This window comes from Apium graveolens, chromosome 7 (assembly GCF_009905375.1).
Source record: "Apium graveolens cultivar Ventura chromosome 7, ASM990537v1, whole genome shotgun sequence".
NCBI lineage: Eukaryota > Viridiplantae > Streptophyta > Magnoliopsida > Apiales > Apiaceae > Apium > Apium graveolens.
In genome coordinates, this window is record NC_133653.1 from 220,088,811 (window position 1) to 220,108,890 (window position 20,080).

The 20,080-nt window shown below is 33.3% G+C and overlaps 1 protein-coding gene and 1 long non-coding RNA gene across 2 annotated transcripts; both read right to left on the reverse strand.

The window, feature by feature from the left end:
* Positions 1–1,302: 1,302 nt before the first annotated feature.
* LOC141675304 (uncharacterized) lies at positions 1,303–2,235 on the reverse strand. The gene is made up of 2 exons (XR_012555971.1): positions 2,059–2,235; positions 1,303–1,564 (listed from the first exon to the last, which is right to left on the reverse strand). It is a non-coding gene; the product is annotated as an uncharacterized LOC141675304 (long non-coding RNA).
* Positions 2,236–15,036: 12,801 nt separating this feature from the next.
* On the reverse strand, positions 15,037–17,216 carry LOC141673052 (uncharacterized). Its single transcript, XM_074479785.1, has 2 exons — positions 15,967–17,216; positions 15,037–15,855 (listed from the first exon to the last, which is right to left on the reverse strand). Exons 1-2 carry the CDS (start codon positions 17,207–17,209, stop codon positions 15,536–15,538), a joined length of 1,563 nt encoding a protein of 520 aa, XP_074335886.1. The 5' UTR covers positions 17,210–17,216; the 3' UTR covers positions 15,037–15,535.
* Between the last annotated feature and the right edge of the window lie 2,864 nt (positions 17,217–20,080).

Sequence of the window (20,080 nt, forward strand, 5' to 3'; positions counted from 1 at the left end):
AGCAGCTCTCGTGATATTTGTTCATCACTGAAAAAGGACGGTTCCATTGTAATACTGTTTTATTAATAAGATTATTATGTGTTTCATACTTATGTTCTTAATTCAATTTGATTGTGCTAGACACTGTATTCAACCCCCTTCTACAGTGTGTATGACCTAACATACCATTTTATGCATGTAATACTATTATGTAAATAAAATCTGACCCTCTCTTCTCTCTTCTCTTTCCTCTTTCTTCATGAGAGTTAGTTGTGTTTTGCTCTGATTTAATATTTGGAATGTTAAATTTTCTATACTTTCAAGATTTTAAATTAATGATAAAAGTTCTTATGAATTGTATTTATGGTCAATGGCTCAAAATATTTGTGACGAAGCAATAAATGTATATATCAATTTCCACCAATGGTTTGCTTTTACCTACAAGAAGACTTGACTCATCAGCAATATAATATATTTTATGTTTATTCGACTCAATTATTTTTTAGACGACGAATGACTTTTCATACATTTTTATTTTGAAAAAATATGAGAGAATTAAATACTTTATCAAAAACTACAAAATATGTTTATAAGTTTTATATAAATTGATTTTTACCGGCAAAAACCTCAATCCTTTCTTTTTTGTTTGTTTTTTATTAAGTTTTTATTTTCTTTCGAATTACCAATTTATTTGAATTTTGTTTACTCTCTACTTCATTGTGAGAGTTTGGTTTTTTTATTAATTTTTCTTGTTGTTCGGGATTACATATCTGCATTTCATGATATTGATTTAGCGATAAGTGTTTTTATGAAGATGCATCTACGGTTGATTGTTCAAAATAATTATCGGAGGATTACAAACATATATATATATATATATCTTTTCAAAAAATCGTTTGACTATTTATCCAAGAAAATTATTCAACAATAATATGATTATACGTTTATTGAATTTTAATTATATAAATAAATGTTGTCTGCCTTTTTATTATTAATTCATTATTTTTATATAGAAAAAAACTAAAGTCTTCATATCGTTGGCCAAAGGGGAATTGTGAGGTTCATTTTGCTATAAACCGAATCAAAGGTGCTCATGTCTTAGGAGCTGTTAGTTCTATGGGTGTCCCTTCTCACCTTCCAGTTTATTTACTTAAAATGTGATATTAAATAATATAAATAACCAGTTTTCCATATAAATTAATAAATTTTATTGTATATCACTTGGTGTATTATAAATTATGGTGTCATTGCACACCCTAGTAAAAGTAAATCATAACTAATAAACACAGCTTGAGATAAAAAAAATGAGAAAACAGCAAATGATACTACACAACAATGTCCAATTATTGTATTGACAATTACGTTAAAACTTTAATTTATTTTATAAATCTGTCACAACAACATGCACAAGGAGGATCATGTCCTTTGGTGGTGCAGTCGCCGCTTGAATAACCCTCGAGAACACATTGAAATGCACAACTTGGAAATTCATTACAAGCGCCAATACAATTTCGTGGCATTTTCTCCTTCTGTACCACACTTCCTTTTATGTAAGGTGGACAGCTTGAAACTGGTTGACTTTCCCCTGCAATTACATTCCCATTTTAAAAAAAGTTGTTAAAACTATATGGTCAATTCCATAGGAAACATTCCCATCTCAGACAATATTCAAAAATACTTTGTTAATATTTTTTGGAAATTCTAGAATTTTAGAATTGTTTGGTTCATGATCAATATGTCCGGCTAACGGGAATCGGAACCTTAAATCCAATTGAAAATGTTTGTATTAATAATTTAGTGGTTGGAACGAGAAACTCATTCCTTCAACGTGGGTAACTCTTGAATTTTAATTTCATTTTATTTCACATTAACCCTATTCTGAGTATTCTCGTACCCTCCAATTTCATTATGATGCATCCAAACACTCCCTCGGGACATACAAATCTCTTTAAACACCGGACTCCGGAGAGAAAGATTAGTACATTCTATATATCGAAGAAATAGAAATCGAAATGAATGATCCCATACTTCAAAGATATGCAATATAACATCAATTAAAATTTTAAACAGAAGACTGACCCATGTTGACAAGCAATAGAAATACTGAAATTCCGACGAGAAAGCATTTAGCAAACGCGCCCATGTTTACTAGCTGTGTAATTTTCTTCGTAGTGTCTAACTCAAGCTTCTGAATATGCTGTTTAAATAGGATCAGAATTGGTGTTACGTGATTTAATATCGCTCATGAATGCAGTAGGAGAGATATGTTTTTGAAGATTTGCTATTTTCCGAACTAATATGATTATAGATATGATTATAGATATGATTTGGTATGGGATGGTATCCTTCCTTAATTTAAAAGATATTGTGATGTGATAAATATTCAAATATATATTGACATATTGAAACGATCTTCCAATATTATTGACAGAGATAGGCTGTCGTCTCCAAAATTATTTCTAAAATAATTTCCAAATGATGTATTATTATATTATCAGACAATCTTTCTTAAATTAAATAAATCTCTGATGTATACATATGAGCCCATGAATAAAAAGATATTATGTGTTATTTAAAAATAAATTTGGGATTCATTTCGGTGGTACATAACACTTTTCTTGGTGATTTAAATTGCAACAGTTTTTTGCTTAAAAACTCTCACAAAGATATTTGATAAATTCTAAAACATACTATCTCGAAAATCGTTTTTGGTCTAAAAACTACTATTAGCAAAAATATGTCCCCCATGCTTTTATAAAAAGTTGTTTTCAGTTTTTGCAGGAAATAACTATCAGTTTCACCATCAAACTTTCTCAAAAATATTATTTTAATATAGAGTAAATTGCAATTTGCACCCTACTATTATGTTTCAAAAACAAATTTGTACCAGAACTTTGAAAAATTCAGTTTGCACCCCTATACTTCAACTTTGGGATTCATTATGCACCATTTTCCAGAATTTTGTTGAATTGGACAGGGGCAAAACCGGAAATTCAGCAAAAATATTAAGTAAATTAATTTCATATATTTTAAAATAATGTTAAAAATTGAATTTTGATACAAAATTGTAAGTTTTTAATTTTTTAAATGATAATAGTAATTTGAGTTTTGATTTCATTTTATATTATTAATTCTAGTATTTTGTAATTCTACAAAAAAATATTTTAACAATTAATTTTGATTATATAACTAAATTTAATAAAGTAAAGTAATAAAATTTTTGAAATTGATATTAAAAAAATGATAATCGAAGGTAAAATTAATAGTGTTATTTGAAAATTAAAAATTTATTATTTTATAGTTGCTATAAAATAATATATAATTTTAAATAATATTTGAACAAGCTAAATTTTATTTTGATTAAGTATATTGTTGAATTTCCGGTTTTACCCCTACCCAATTCACAAAATTCTGAAAAGTGGTGCATAATAAATCCCAAATTTGAAGTACGAGGGTGCAAACTGAATTTCTTAAAGTTCTGGTACAAATTTATTTTTGAAACATAGTAGTAGGGTGTAAAGTGCAATTAACCCTTTAATATATTATATCTCAAAATATCCATAAATTAAAAAAATTATCAAACATCATCTAATTTTCCTTACAACACTTTTTTCACCAGTATTTTTCTAACAGCACTCAAAATAGAGCCAAAGTTACAATTCTAAATTTCAAGGTAATTAAAATATATGTATTTGATTTATTGATATGTAACTAGAGGTTACGTAGTTAATTTTGGTAAGTAATTAATATTTTTATATTTGATAATTATGTAACTTGTGGTGATCATAGTTGAGTTTGGTATCTAATTTCTCCTATATTGTGATAACTACAAAAACCATATAACTTGAAATTTTCTTACTTAATTTAAAATATATTAAACCAAATAGTGTAACTCATTTTAAATCTAAGAAATTTTAAGTTACATAATCGAGTTATATCGAAATAAACGAGGCCTTCCCAAAACGAACGGCAAAAGGGATAGTAGATCATGTGCTTCGATAATACTTAATGTATATGTGCAAAGTGAAGAATCCATCGATATTGGTCAACTTAATCAAGGGCTCCAACAAAAAACTGGTAAATTTCCAATTCGTTTGTTAACCGGATATATGTGTGTTAGATTTTCATCCAGTAAAGTACGAATTGGGTTATTGTGGTTATGTTTGATTTGTCTCGTCATATTCAAGCTTTAGCTTATACCATATTTCTAAATATTTGACCTATTATGATTTTTAAACTTGACTACAAAATTTTTGAAAAAATGACAAAAATAGCCGATTTTTGAAAACATTTAACAAAAATAGTCATTCTGAAAAAAGTGGCCAATTTTGACCGATTGAATACTCCACTGTCAGTTGGGTATCTCAATTTGTATAAGATACTCCACTGGTAGTTGGGTATTTCATATATGGGATACTCCACTGCCAGTTGGGTATCTTATATAAAGTGGATACTCCACTGACAGTTGGGTATCCCATCGGCCAAAGTTGGCCAACTTTTCAGAAATTGGTTATTTTTGTCAATTTTGTGTAAAAATAGGCTAAATTTGTCCTTCACCCCTTCTTAGGACAATTAATGATTGAATATAAGGTCAAAATCAAATATATAAGAACTACATATACATTTCTCTGTATTCCTAAATTGGCTTCGCTCCTACCGTAGCCTGGCGGGAATAACTTAATGGTAGAGCATAGCCTTTTCACTATTAATATTAGTTAAAATCTCGTGTGATACACGAATTTTCATTAATATTAAATTTTTATTCCGTCATATTATATTTTTAAAATATTTATATAAATATATTATAATTGTAAATTTATAATTAAAATTATAGTATAACTTGTGGTCGTAGTTTAGTAAAATAATTAGATTATTTCTAGTAGTTTAACAATTTAGTATTTTACGGATATGTAACAATATTTTTTTTAATAATAAGATAAATTGTGGTCGTAGTTTAGTAGAATTAGTAGATTATGTCTACTAGTTTAATAATTTAGTTTTTTAACGGATATATAACACTATTTAATTATTATTTTAATAACCAAAATTAGGGGTTAACCGTTGAACCAAATTATACTCCATTTCGGTTATCATAGTATAGTATAGATGCATTTTATAAATAGGTAATTTGTGTTAAAAAAATTTAAAAATAAGAAAAAATTAAATCGAGAAAAGCATTCAGAAAATACGTATCACACCTTTAATTTTAGTGATACGCATATGAAAAATTCATGTTTTTTTTAAAAAAAAATTACGTAATACCCATTTCACAAATACCTATTAAACTTACTTATTCATTCCTCAAGTACGTATTAGACTGATATTTTTTATTATAAACTTCAAAAAATGATATTTTTATTATAAATTCTTAAAAATAGTATTTTTGACCATCTTACCCATTATTCTAGGACAATTAATAATTGGAAATAAGGTCAAATAAATGAGACCAAATGGAGGAACCTAGGAGCTGAAATTACACCTAGAGGGGGGGTGAATAGGTGATTATGGCTAACTAGGATTACTTTTAAATTTTACCCGATAATAGCTTACTGAGATTTTATCAACTGAACTATAATCTGACAATGATAGTAAGCTGAGATGACTAAATGCAATGCAGAAAATAATGTGCAGGAAAGTAAATAGAATACACAAGAATTTTAGCCAGGTTCGACCCCTAAGCCCCTATGGTCTACGTCCTGGTCCCTTACCAACTTGGTAAGAGAATATATTATTGATCAATGAAGGTTACAACTACAAGATACAATAATATATCTCCCTTAATCCCAGCTGCTGATAATGGCTTGCTGAAACCCTGTTTAAGAACCTGCTCTCTAAGTACTATACTACCCCGTAGTACAAACTCCTCTAGCAAGTACCACTAAACCCTTGTTTCCCTAGCCAACTTATCCAGCAACTAATCAATACAATTTGAACAATACAAATCAGTGATAAAGATTACAACTCAAACTATAAACTCTCTTCAATAAAATACGTGTATATATTTAGAGCTCGAGAGTATATTGAAAACAATAACGATCAGGAGTTGTATGTGTTCTTGCTTGCAAAGTCGTCCTCTTTTAAAAACTGCAAGAAACCACATATATAACCACACATTAACGTTTGAAAACAGCCTCAACAAATTACAACGACTAGAATCCAATTCTACCGTGTAAGATCGTTGGGATGGTTTCCAACGTTCATGTGTACGTTAGATAGAAGAGAAAGAAAGATGTCCAACGTACAGAAAATATCTCTTCTATTTAGTAGAGGATAAAACGTTTTAATGAAGATAGGAGAAATAGTTTGAAAGAGAAACAAACTCCTATTCTTTAGGAAATCAATTTGAATGATTAAAACGTTTTATAAATGAGCTCTCTATATAACATGCATGTTTATTATATTAGAGAAGTCCTTACAACTGATATATATGAAGATCCTATAAAATCTCCATGAAATTCGACTTCCTTGTTGAATCTGGACTGTGCATCTTGGCTTGCTGTTATTCTGACAATCGTGATCATAACTTGCTGAAATAGATTACTGTCTTATGATAGCTTGCTGTCATGATACTTAAACAACACTGATATCAAGCTGTTATATCCTGCAAACATTCTCAAATAACAACATGATGGCTTGCTGTGTTGTGATCATCAAAACTAAGGAGTTACAATCTCCCCCTTTTTGATGATTACACACATTTAGGAGAATTATAAAAACTCCCCCTAAATCTATGCATATCTCAAAAACTTATAAGATGTTACTGCAATTAATATAAATGACACATATACATATCCAAATAACCAACATAGCAGCATTATATCATTACATCAATTCTTAAAAAACTAAAAGTCAATTAAGTCTTAAATAACAGCCAACATAAACCAAGTAGCATCATAAACCAAGTAGCAAACCACAGATTAAACATAAGCCAACTAGTCAACAGAAATTCTTAACCATAAGCCAACTAGTCAAACAGAAATAAACATAAGCAACATAAAATAAGTCTCATAAAATAAGTCTCCTAAATTTCTCCCCCTTAAAGCATCAAAAAGATCTAGGTTGAAGGCTGATCAGAAGTGTTGACAGCATCATCCTTTGGAGAAAAATAAGCATCTAACTGATCTTCATTTTCCACATTTCCAGCAGCATTTACCAAATCATCTAGTCCAGTTTCCAAAACAACATTTGATTGAGAAGCCGAGGGTTTTGCAGCAGACATGAAGTTAAGCATAATATCTTTCAATCCCTTAATTTCAGACTTCAGCTGATTCACTTGCTCTGTAGTAGCATCCATATGTCCAAAAAGCAGAATATTGTCATCTTGAATACCCTTAAGCAATTGCATCATCTCAGCAGTTGGAGAAAAGGCTGAGGGCTCATCTACAGCAGGGGTTTCAGTAGGTAGAGTAGGAATGATCCTGACCAACTCACCTTTTTCAATATGCAAGTTTGACATTGCTAAGGTTTTAGCATCCAACACCTCCTTTACAGACAACTTATCAGCAGACTTAAGATCAATCTTAAACGAGTCAAAAATCTTGGATAATAACAACCCATAAGGCAAACCTATTTTCTTCTGATTCACAGCAGCTAGCATATTCTTGAGAATCAAATGAGACAAGTCAAAAGCCCTACCTGCTAAAATCATGGCAACCACAGTAACATCCTGACAAATGAAAGTTGATTTGTTTCCACCTCTAGGACACACATTAGCACGACAAATTTTAAACAGAAAATGAGCCATTGGAGTGACTAAAGTAGTGGATGGAGGTTGGGGATTTTCTTCCATATTGCTATCAGACCCTAACAGCAACCTAAATTGATCCATTATAGAAAAATCAGGCAACACAACATAACCCTTTCCAGTAAAAACCTCAATCTCAGTTGGATTCTCAAACTTAATTAATGAGCTAAGAAAAGGAGGGTTCAATCGAATGCGCTTATCACGAACTGTGGACACACAATTACCAAACTTATCCTCATGCAAATTTGCATAAAATTCATGAACTAAATCAGGGTAATAAACTTTCGGTAATTCAAGCACAAAATTATCCATACCAACAGTCTTAAACAAAGCTAAAGCACCAGATTGTTGAAGAAGCTTACCGACGACTGGAATACCAGGAAGAATGGGACGAGAATCCAATGCATTCTCAGTGAACCTCTGTTCCAAATCCGGAGAGTCAAATGATAGAGTGATCTTGAGCTTCTTGGAATCAGGAGTTTGAGACACTTCATCGGCACTTTCATTTCCCAAATCAACCATAGTGTTATCTTGTTTAGAGACAGAAAGATTGGCGAGAAGATTTGATTTCCTTGTTGCTCGAACCATGATGAGATCAAATTGATGATGTTGGAGAGAAGACGGTAAGTAGAAAAATAACTGAGCGGCGGTGAAATAAGAACTAAAACCCTAACCCGTGTTTTGATAGCCTTTTTAGGGGAGAATTTAGGATAAGATGTAAAAACAAATAATAAATATCCTAATTCTAACACTTATCAAAATAACATCTTAAATCTATCTAAAACACCACAATTAGCACTTTAATCATTTAACAATTAAATCAGCAAATCATGCAAATATTTAAACATAATTAAACAGAGAATGACATATCATAATTAACAAAAAAATAACTTAACACAAAAAATGTCATTTAAATAACCAATCATAGTAAGCTAATATGAAAAATGATAGTAAGCTAACATTACCAAATTTCCAAAGATAGCTTGCCATTATACACTGCACATGCCAAGTTCCTTTCGAATGGTAGAAAATCTTGCTTCGCCAAGGGGTTTTGTAAAGATATCTGCCAATTGATATTCAGTAGGTACAAAAACTAATTCAATCTTACCTTTGGCAGCATTATCTCTCAAGAAATGGTGACGAACATCAATATGCTTTGTTCTTGAGTGATTAACTGGATTCTTTGATATGTTAATGGTGCTAGTGTTGTCACAATAGATTGGAACTTTGCCACACTTGATTCCAAAATCTCGTAGAGTCTGAATCATCCACAAAATTTGAGAGCAACAGCTACCAGCTGCCAAATACTCACCTTCTGCTGTGGATAATGCAACTGAAGTTTGTTTCTTACTTTGCCAAGATACGAGACTTTGTCCTAAATATGTACAAACACCACTTGTACTCTTTCTATCAGTTTGACAACCTGCATAGTCAGCATCACTATACCCCACAAGATCAAATGTGCTTATAATAGGATAAAATAACCCAAGATTAATAGTCCCACTTAAATATCGAAATATTCTTTTAACTGCATTTAAGTGTGATTCCTTAGGTTTAGCTTGAAAACGAGCACAAACAAATACACTATACATAATATCTGGCCGAAAAGCAGTAAGATATAAAAGACTACCAATCATACCTCTATACTTCTTGATATCAACATCTTTACCTTTTTCATCCGATGTCAGCTTGCTATTTTGATTCATTGGAGTAGATTTCGGCTTGACATTGTCAAAACCAAATCTGGTCAGCAAATTCTTGATATATTTTGATTGATGCACATAAATTCCATCTTTAGATTATTTAATTTGGAGCCCCAAGAAATAATTGAGCTCACCCATCATGCTCATGTCAAATTCACTGCTCATACACTTAGAAAACCACTCACACATAGAATCATTAGTGGATCCAAAGATTATATCATCTACATATATCTGGACAATCAAAATATCATTACCATTTTGCTTAGTAAATAAAGTAGGATCAATTTTACCTCGAATGAAGCCATTTTTGATCAAAAACTTACTAAGCCTCTTGTACCAAGCCCTTGGTGCTTGCTTTAAGCCATATAATGCCTTCTTAAGCTTGTAGACATAATCTGGATGTTGTCCATGTTCAAAACCAGGGGGTTGCTTGACATAAACTTCCTCTTCCAAAAATCCATTAAGAAAAGCACTTTTGACGTCCATTTGATGTAGCTTGATCTTCTTGTAGCATGCATAAGCAAGAAGCATCCTAATTGATTCCAATCTAGCTACTGGAGCATAAGTTTGATCAAAGTCAATGCCTTCTTGTTGGTTGTACCCTTGTGCCACGAGCCTTGCTTTATTTCGAGTAACAGTACCAAATTCATCCACTTTATTTTTGAAAATCCATTTTGTACCAATGATTGTAGCACCCTTTGGTGGCTTGACCAGTTCCCAAATATCACATCGTTCGAATTGATTGAGTTCTTCTTGCATAGCCGTGATCCAATTTTCATCTTCAAGTGCTTCTTTGACATTTTTGGGTTCCTCTTGAGCTAAAAATGCAGCATAAGCACAAAAGTTTGCAGTGCCTTTTCTTGTCTTGAGACCATCAGAAATATCACCAATAACCTGTTCTGGAGGGTGATTCTTCACTGTCCGTGTAGCTTTTGGCAATGAATGTTTTGCAATATCTTCATGTGAAGTCTTCCTTATCTTAGATGGAGGAGCTAAGTCTTCACCATCATAGATTGGCATTTTATCCTTTGCTCTATTTCCTCTAGGACCATCAAGAGTCATCTTTGCCATCTTTACAATTGCATCATCAACTGGAGTAGAAGGTTCTGCTTGCTGATTTCCTGAGGCAGTTTCAATTTCAGCTTGCTGTTTTCCAGAATCAGTCTCTGTTTCAGCTTGCTGTTTTGGAGTAGCCTTCTCTGTTTCAGCTTGCTGTTGTCCAGCTTCACCTGCATCATCTTCCTCGTCTCTTGGAAGATCATTGTTAGGTTCTTGAAAAGTAACATCTATAGATTCCTCAACAATATGCTTAGACAAATTATAAACTCTATAGGTTTTACTATTCATAGAATAACCAAGAAAAATAGCTTCATAAGATTTAGCATCAAATTTACCATCATTACCAATTGTCTTGAGCACAAAACACTTTGAGCCAAAGATTCTGAAGTAACTGATGTTGAGCCTCTTTTTCTTGAGCAATTCATATGGAGTCTTATCCAAAATAGGTCTTATCAATACTCTATTCAGAACATAGCATGCTGTGTTGACTGCTTCTGCCCAAAAACTTCTAGGTAACTTGCTTTCTTGCAACAAAGTCCTTGCTGTCTCTTGCAGTGACCTATTCTTGCGTTCCACCACACCATTTTGTTGTGGAGTCCTTGGAGCCGAGAATTCATGTGATATTCCTCTTTCTTCACAATAAGTAACAAAGTCTTTTTGGAATTCACCACCTCGATCACTCCTTATTCCTACAAGCTTTGTATTGAGCTTATTCTCAAGTAATTTAATTAGTTTATCAAACTCATTAAAAGCAGCATCTTTAGTTCTAAGAAACAATACCCATGTAAAACGAGAATAATCATCAACAATTACAAAACCATATTGCTTACCTCCTATACTTTTATAAGATTCTGGACCAAATAAGTCTAAATGTAAAAGTTCTAAGGGTTTAGAAGTAGATACCATTTTCTTTGCTTTGTGAGTACTTCTAATTTGCTTGCCTAATTGGCATGCCGAACACACCTCAGTCTTGACATACTTGATTTTGGGTAAACCTCTGACTAGCTTCTTCTTTGAAAGCTTGTTAAGTAAGTCCATGTGAGCATGACCCAATCTTCTATGCCAAACATAAGGATCAGTGTCTATTGCAGCAAGACAGCAAGCTGTTTTCTGCAACTCAAAGTCCAAAATATATATATTTCCTTCCCTTCTAGCAACTAGGGGGACTTTGTTAGTACCAATAGTAATAATACACTTATCAATACCAAAGTTAACAGTATGACCATCATCATATAACTGACTTATGCTAAGCAGATTATAATTAAGGCCTTTAACATATTGAACTTTATCAATTGAAATGTGTTTATTACCTATTTTACCTTTTCCAAGAATTTGAAGAGTTTTGCTATCACCAATAGTCACTCTTCCACCCTTTTTCATCTGAAGACTCAAGAATTGTGCTTTGTCTCCACTCATATGTCTAGTACATCCGCTATCTAAAATCCATTGAGTTGATTTGACTCGAGCGGCAAGACACATCTATAAAACAAATAAAATAACTCAACCTTTTGGTACCCAAAGTTTGTTGGGTCCGACATGGTTAGCAGATAAAACATATAAAACATGTAAATCAGATTTCTTTATCCATTTTTGGATAAATCTAGGTGATTTAACTCTGCCAGCCTGATGATGGTAAGCTGTCTTTGTTCTGCCATTCTGATCATAGTAAGCTGTTTTCTGTTTGTTTCCTTCATGGTATGATTTTTGTCCATTCTGAACTTTGCAATGCTTTTCAAGATGCCCTTTCTTTCCACATCTGTTGCATATCTTCCAAGGCATAGCATAATCATAGGGTATGCCATATTTTCCTTCATATCTTAGAGCTTTGTCCTTCTTGTTTGCATTCATTCCAATTCCTTCTCTGACCAATGGAATATTTGTGTTGTTCATCATAGATTTGAGACTTTCTTCTCCTTGAACAAACGATCACATGCCCTTTTTCAGATCCTCCACTTCCTTTGTGAGCAGATCAATCTTTTCAGCTTGCTGACTTATGATTTCAGCTTGCTGAGATGGTTCTTCTGCTTGATTTGAAGGTGTTGCATCTATTGATTCTCTGAGTTTGAACAGCTCCAAACATTCATCCCTTGCTTCAATCTCCTTCTTTAACTCTGTGATCTCCATTAATTGAGTCTTGTTTCTTTTGAGGAGAATTTTGTTGAAGTTTTCCACATGACTAACTTTAGCTTGAAGATCCTTGATTTCAGCCTCTTTGTCAGCTTGTGTAGGTACCTTCTTGTTAATCCAAGTATCTACTTTGCTCATCAAATCTTGAACCATAGTCTTGAGATAATTATTCTTCTCTTTTAGCTTGCTATTTTCAGCTTTAAGAGAATAATATTCACCCATAGATACATTCTTACATTCCTGCATGGTTAGTGGTTCCAAAACAATATTTTCAGAAGATAAATTATATTTACAAGAGTTTACCTCACTCTAATCTTCTTCTGAATCACTTTCTAGGTATCCACTTTCTGAATTTCCTCGAACAGAATCATCATCAAGTCCAACTAGGGCAAGATTGACCATGTCTCCACTTGAATCATCACTGGAAACCGAGTCATCATCACTCCAAGTCATTAGAGCTTTAGCTTTCTTCTTATCCTTGAAGACAGTTTGCTATTTTGACTTCAATTTGTAGCAGTCCCGCTTATAATGGCCTGGATTTCCACATTCAAAGCATGTATGATCTTTAGAATCCTTGTTGGGCTTCTTGTTGTTGGAAAATCTGCCTTTATCTCTTTTCAGCTTGTTCTTCTTCTCGATCATCTTTCTGATCTTCCTGGATATTAAAGCTAGTTCTTCGTCTGACTCATCTTCAGATTCCAGTAAGCTATCATTAGTGTGAAGAGCTATTTGCTTCATTTGAGCAACTGGAGCTTGTATAGAACTTGATTGGCTTTCCTTGATTTTGCTTTCAAATTGTTCCAATTCTGCAAAAACAGCCAATTGATCCATAGTATCTATAGTTGGAGAGGATTCTAGAGCTGTTACCTTTGGTTCATAGATAAATGGCACAACACTAAGTATCTTCATGTTGATTTCCTCTTGTGGGATATGTTTGCCAAGCTGCTTTAAGGCATTCAAATTTATCTGGAATCTAGCTTGACTTTCTCGAATAGTTTCTCCGTCTTGAAGCTTGAAATTTCCAAACTCATTCATTAGTTTACTCAATTTCACCTTTCTTAAACTCTTGGATCCTTCGTGATACAATTCCAGAGTATCCCATATCTCTTTAGCTGATTTGCATGAAGAGACTTTATCACATTCACTAGGACATAACCCATTCATGAGAGAATTCCTAGCCTTTCCATTGAAGTTGTATTTGATTAGTTCAGCCTCTGTGAGATCATCAACGTCTTTCACTTTGCCTTCTTTGTCCTTGAACTCAAAAGGACCCTTCTGAACAACTCTCAAAGCTAGTGGCTCCCTGGATAGATACACTTCCATGCGACCTTTCCACCAGTTATAGTTTTCTGTACCAAGCAAGAGAGGTGCTCGGTAATCTGAGGTTCCTTCGGGATATTTGTCAGCCATTTTGATCGAATACTATTCCTGTTACAGAAAGATTAGTATACCAATGCTCTGATACCAACTGAAATTACACCTAGAGGGAGGTGAATAGGTGATTATGGCTAACTAAGATTACTTTTAAATTTTACCCGATAATAGCTTACTGAGATTTTATCAACTGAACTATAATCTGACAATGATAGTAAGCTGAGATGACTAAATGTAATGCAGAAAATAATGTGCAGGAAAGTAAATAGAACACACAAGAATTTTAGTCAGGTTCGACCCCTAAGCCCCTATGGTCTACGTCCTGGTCCCTTACCAACTTGGTAAGAGAATATATTATTGATCAATGAAGGTTATAACTACAAGATACAACAATATATCTCCCTTAATCCCAGCTGCTGATAATGGCTTGCTGAAACCCTGTTTAAGAACCTGCTCTCTAAGTACTATACTATCCCGTAGTACAAACTCCTCTAGCAAGTACCACTAAACCCTTGTTTCCCTAGCCAACTTATCCAGCAACTAATCATTACAATTTGAACAATACAAATCAGTGATAAAGATTACAACTCAAACTATAAACTCTCTTCAATAAAATACGTGTATATATTTAGAGCTCGAGAGTATATTGAAAACAATAACGATCAGGAGTTGTATGTGTTCTTGCTTGCAAAGTCGTCCTCTTTTAAAAACTGCAAGAAACCACATATATAACCACACATTAACGTTTGAAAACAGCCTCAACAAATTACAACGGCTAGAATCCAATTCTACCGTGTAAGATCGTTGGGATGGTTTCCAACGTTCATGTGTACGTTAGATAGAAGAGAAAGAAAGATGTCCAACGTACAGAAAATATCTCTTCTATTTAGTAGAGGATAAAACGTTTTAATGAAGATAGGAGAAAGAGTTTGAAAGAGAAACAAACTCCTATTCTTTAGGAAATCAATTTGAATGATTAAAACATTTTATAAATGAGCTCTCTATATAACATGCACGTTTATTATATTAGAGAAGTCCTTACAACTGATATATATGAAGATCTTATAAAATCTCCATGAAATTCGACTTCCTTGTTGAATCTGGACTGTGCATCTTGGCTTGCTGTTATTCTGACAATCGTGATCATAGCTTGCTGAAATAGATTACTGTCTTATGATAGCTTGCTGTCATGATACTTAAACAGCACTAATATCAAGCTGTTATATCCTGCAAATATTCTCAAATAACAACATGATGGCTTACTGTGTTGTGATCATCAAAACTAAGGAGTTACAGGAGCTAGATTCTCACGTCAGTTCTCTTCAAAATCAAATAAATAGGAACTACTGGTACATTTCCCTGTATGATTTTGTACAAGTAAAGAAACATGCACATTCTAATAATCTGAAAAATCATCACTTGCCTGAAAACAAATCAAAAGTCTAACCAAGAACCACTGTAATCTTACCTTGTAAATGAATCTAATGTGAATAGTTGAACAAAACAAAATACTCTCTACATCTTACGAATCTAACTTGAAAAGCTAGCCTTAGTGTCCTGACCTATGAATAGAAGATGATGTAGCCACGCAACACCTGTGAAGCCTTGAAATAACATCATAAACTTCATCTAAACTTGGCTGTTGACCATGGGCGATATCAGTGCACATCAATCCCAGCTCTAAGGCCTCTGTAGCGTGATCGAAATCGTGTTCTGTTCTGTTTAATTTTTCATCAATCACTTCCTCTGAATTCTCAGGATAATTCTCTCTTACCCATTCCACAAAACTTACTTCCTTGCCCTCAAACTCCTCTCTTGGCCTCCTGTTTGTGATCATCTCCAATACCAAGACGCCAAACTTGTAGATCTCTGATACATTAACAAACACATAAGAAATAGATAAACAAACAGGTGCATAATGCATATAACAATCTTTAAAAGTACACATGCAATTGGTTATAAATTTAATAGCAGACTTACTTCTGCTGCAGCTGTAGTGTTCCTCGACACGAAACCTTGAAATCATCGGCTCTTCATTTTGAGAAAATAATATGCTGCTTGTTTTAAGGTCATAATCAACTTCAGGCCAACCCTCTTGTAAATAAGTCATTCCTTCTACAATCCCCATCAAGATTCTAACTCTGTATTTCCACTGCGGAGCTGTAGTTGACAACCAGATTTCAACATTATACTCATCAACCCATTCTGTAACCACTGCTTTTAAGCGTCTGTTGTCACACCATCCAAGAACTTGAACTAAATTCTCATGGCATAGTTCAATAAGAACTCGACATTCTTCAACGAACTTTCTTCGATTTTCTCTAGAAGCACTATTTTTGTAAACCTCGATTCTCACTTTGCTTCCATCTCTAAGTACACCTTTGTAAATATCAGTTCCAGCACTTCTTCTCACTAAATTCTTCTTAGAAAATCCCTCTGTTTCAGCCTTTAGCATAGACGGTGTGAACTTGTGTTTCCTTCGTAAAGCTCTAGGCAAAAAGTCTGGCCTCCAGAAACATAGCCAACTCAATAAAACCACCAAAAGAATCACAAATAGTGGAAAACAAATTAACAACAACAAAACCTTTATCTTGAACTTCTTGTGATCCGGGAGGAGGCCCGAATGAATAAAACCCGAAGAATTAAACCGTTTAAGAAACTGAGCATCGGATACTTTTGTTTCAGAAAAATAGTTATAAGAAAGATTAAGCATTGTAAGATTGTTGAGCAGTGAAAAGTTCTGTACCGGAACATCCCCTGATAACTCATTATGACTCAAGTCGAGTTTTCGAATTTGTGTACAATGAAAGACATCAGAAGGGAACTCACCTTTTAGAGAATTATGAGAGATGTCAATAACAACAATTGTCAAGGGGCAATATTTCCAAAAGAAAGAGAATGACAAGTAAAGTGGTGCAATCTTCGGACGATCTCTGAGGTTAATCTTAGGAAATGAATCAACACAATTCGGATTTTTCGATTCACGGCACAGGTGACTTGCAACAATCGTAAACTTGAATATTTCATGAAGATCATTAGGTGTGGCATTGCAGTACCTTAAGGATGGATTAAGTTGGCAGTTATTCGAGATGGTTTGGTTAAAATTTGGTGGTGGTTGTAAATTATTGAGATCTTCTACAACTGATGCAGCAAATATTGAAGAAAATAAAGTTGATGAAAAAATCATGATGATGAAAAGAAGTGTTGGATAGGTGATAGCCATTGTTAAATTTTTTGTGACAAAATGAACTAGTAATGTTGCTTCTGTAGAGTGAAAGCATTTGTAGTTTTAAGTAAAGGAAATGAGAGGGAGAGCCCATGTTTCCCACTAATACCTAAATTTAAGGGTTAAGTGACCACTAAGCAGGTTTATTCTATCCATGAAATGTGATTTTACAATTTAACTGCCATGTCAATCTAACAGATAACACAGATACATTCAAAAAGAAAACATAATTAAGTATAAGAAAACATAGGAATAGAGAAAAATTGTTCGGAGGCCTGTGTTTCATTAAAAATATTAGAAAAACGCTGGCAAAATATTTCAAAACGCACTTTCTCGCAAAATATCTTTTATCTATGAATACTGTTATTTAATTGAAAATTTAAAAAATACAGGCATATATCTCTTCTCTTATATATAAATATATATGTTTTTGCTCAAATGAGAAGTGAGTACTGAGATCTAATCTTAACCACACAGTTTTATTACTAAATTAAATCATAATCATTCATTTAAAATTTATATTTCTATTTTCTTTAACCACTTCCCACACACCTAGCACCTACCTGCCACTCTACCGTCACTATGCTGCCTATCTCCAATAAGCTCATGCCGCTCTGCAGCACCACTTCGTCGCCTACCTTCGGTAAGCTCAGGTCTCAGATCCCCTCTCTCTCCCTCTCCCTCTCCCTCTCCCCCTCCCCACCAACACCAATCCCCTGCGACGAAGACTCCCCTCGCTGCCACCCATCACGTCACCTGAACTCTCCCACCCCCTCTTCTTTTTCAATTTCAATCGTTAATTTTACCTGATTTGTATTTTTCAGATTTTAATTTCATTTTTGGTAATTTTATATAATTCGATATTACTCGGTGATTATATAATGATCATATTTTAAATGTTAGTGATTTATGTGGTGGTGTGTTGTAATGATGAAGGCGGTGTATGGTGGTGGTGATTGGTGATGTTATTGTGTTGGTAAAAATTTATATGTGGTGGTTGTAGTGTGTAAATTTTATGATTTTAGTGTAAATTGATGGTGATTATTGATGAGTAATGATGATGTTGTGGTGATTATATTGGTATAATGGTCGAAAATGGTGAGCATGGTCGGATCTGGTGGGAAAAAGTAATAGTTGAATTTGGTGATTTTATATTTTTCGGTGGTGATTTTATATTTGCAGGTGTTAATTTTTTATTTTTCGGTGGTAATTTTATTTTTTCCAGTGGTGATTTTTGGTTTGATGGTGGTGATTTTATATTTGACGGTGGTGATTTTCTGGTGGTCGACGGAGGTGGTGGTGGTCGCCGGTGATGGTGGTGGTCAGAAAAGGTTGTTACCGGAAGTGGTGGTGGTTGGTGCTTGAATTACAAAAAAGATTTTTAAATATTAAATGAATGATGATGGATTAATATAATGCATTGAAATGAGTGGCTATGATTGGTTCCGATATCTCACAATAATAAAGGTTCTCATTTGAGCGCAACCCTATATAATAGTGGCTACTCCAATGGAAATCAATTTACTAGAAACCAAATAATTTTTTACAAAACTAATTCGAAATATAACACATATGGTATGCAAATCGATCGTTGAGAGATGTAGAAAAATATAGTGAAATCGGATTTTAAAAAAAAACTTACGGTTTGACGGGAAAAATCAAATTAAAAACGGAGGGGAAAAGCTGAAATTGGGTGTGGGAGGGTGCATAGTAGTAGGGTGGGGTGATTTAGGGGGGGTCATTAGATTAAATAGATCTACTGGCTTAGATTGATTCCTAGTTTCTATTTTAATTTTAGTTTGTATTTGATCACTCCCCTATATATATATATATGAGATACTTTAATAAAAACCAATTTTAAAATAAAAATTGAAAATCAAATAATTTTTTTATAATTATGTCGAAATATATCATATATGGTATGCAAATCGATCGCTGAGAGATGGAGAAAAATACGGTGAAGTAGAATTTAAAAAACACTTACCGTTTGACAGGAAAAATCAAATTTAAAACGGATGAGAAAAACTGAGATTGTGTGTGTGAGGGTGCAGATTAGTTGGATGTGGTACTTTTAGGGGGCATTAGATTAGATTGATCTAATGACTTAGACTAGTTTCTAGTTTTTATTTCAATTTTAGTTTTTATTTGATCATGTGTATATATATATATGCTACTCCAATAGAAACCATTAAAGTAGAAACTAAATAGAAACTTACGTTTTAGGATGATACGAATGGTAGTGGGGCCAGGGGTGGGCTTTGGCAGGGTTGAGTTAGGGTCCGGGTGGGGCCTAGTGGGCCCAGGTGGGGCCTACTAGGGCCCATTGAGGTATATTTTGCATGTCTGGGGCCTATCTGGGATTATAATTCGAGCCTTGGTGAGGCCTAGTATGTCTGGGTGGATTTTGGTGGGGGGCATAAGTAGACCCTGGATAGGTTATGTGATCTAGGGGGTGGGTGATGTGATTTACGGGGTGGGTGGTGTCAATGTTGTTTCTCTTGGTTTACAATTAAGTTTCTATTTTGGTAGTTTCTATTTGATCATTTTCCTATAATATATATAGGCATTTTTTTCAATATAGAACCCTCATATATAGAGAATCGTAGAAAACATTTAATTCTATTATAGAATTTTATCAAATTCGTTGCTAATGTAGAATAATACTTATATTTAAATATAATAAAACGTTTAAGAACTGAAATTTCAAAAAAATAATTGGTTTTAAATTTGATCCTACTGTGAAATAATTTTGGATAAATGTGATTTTACTGTGATTCTACTACAGAATCACTTTAAACTATTTCATCAAATTTCACTGTTTTTTAATTAAAAAAATTGTGCAACTTTATTTTTTTATTTGGTAAATAA

Excerpts from the sequence above, each read along its gene's own strand:
- LOC141673052 (XM_074479785.1), bottom strand. The coding sequence starts at position 17,209 with ATGGCTATCACCTATCCAACACTTCTTTTCATCATCATGATTTTTTCA. Across the intron at positions 15,856-15,966 it reads ACACTACAGCTGCAGCAGAA|AGATCTACAAGTTTGGCGTC; the intron begins GTAAGTCTGCTA and ends TTAATGTATCAG.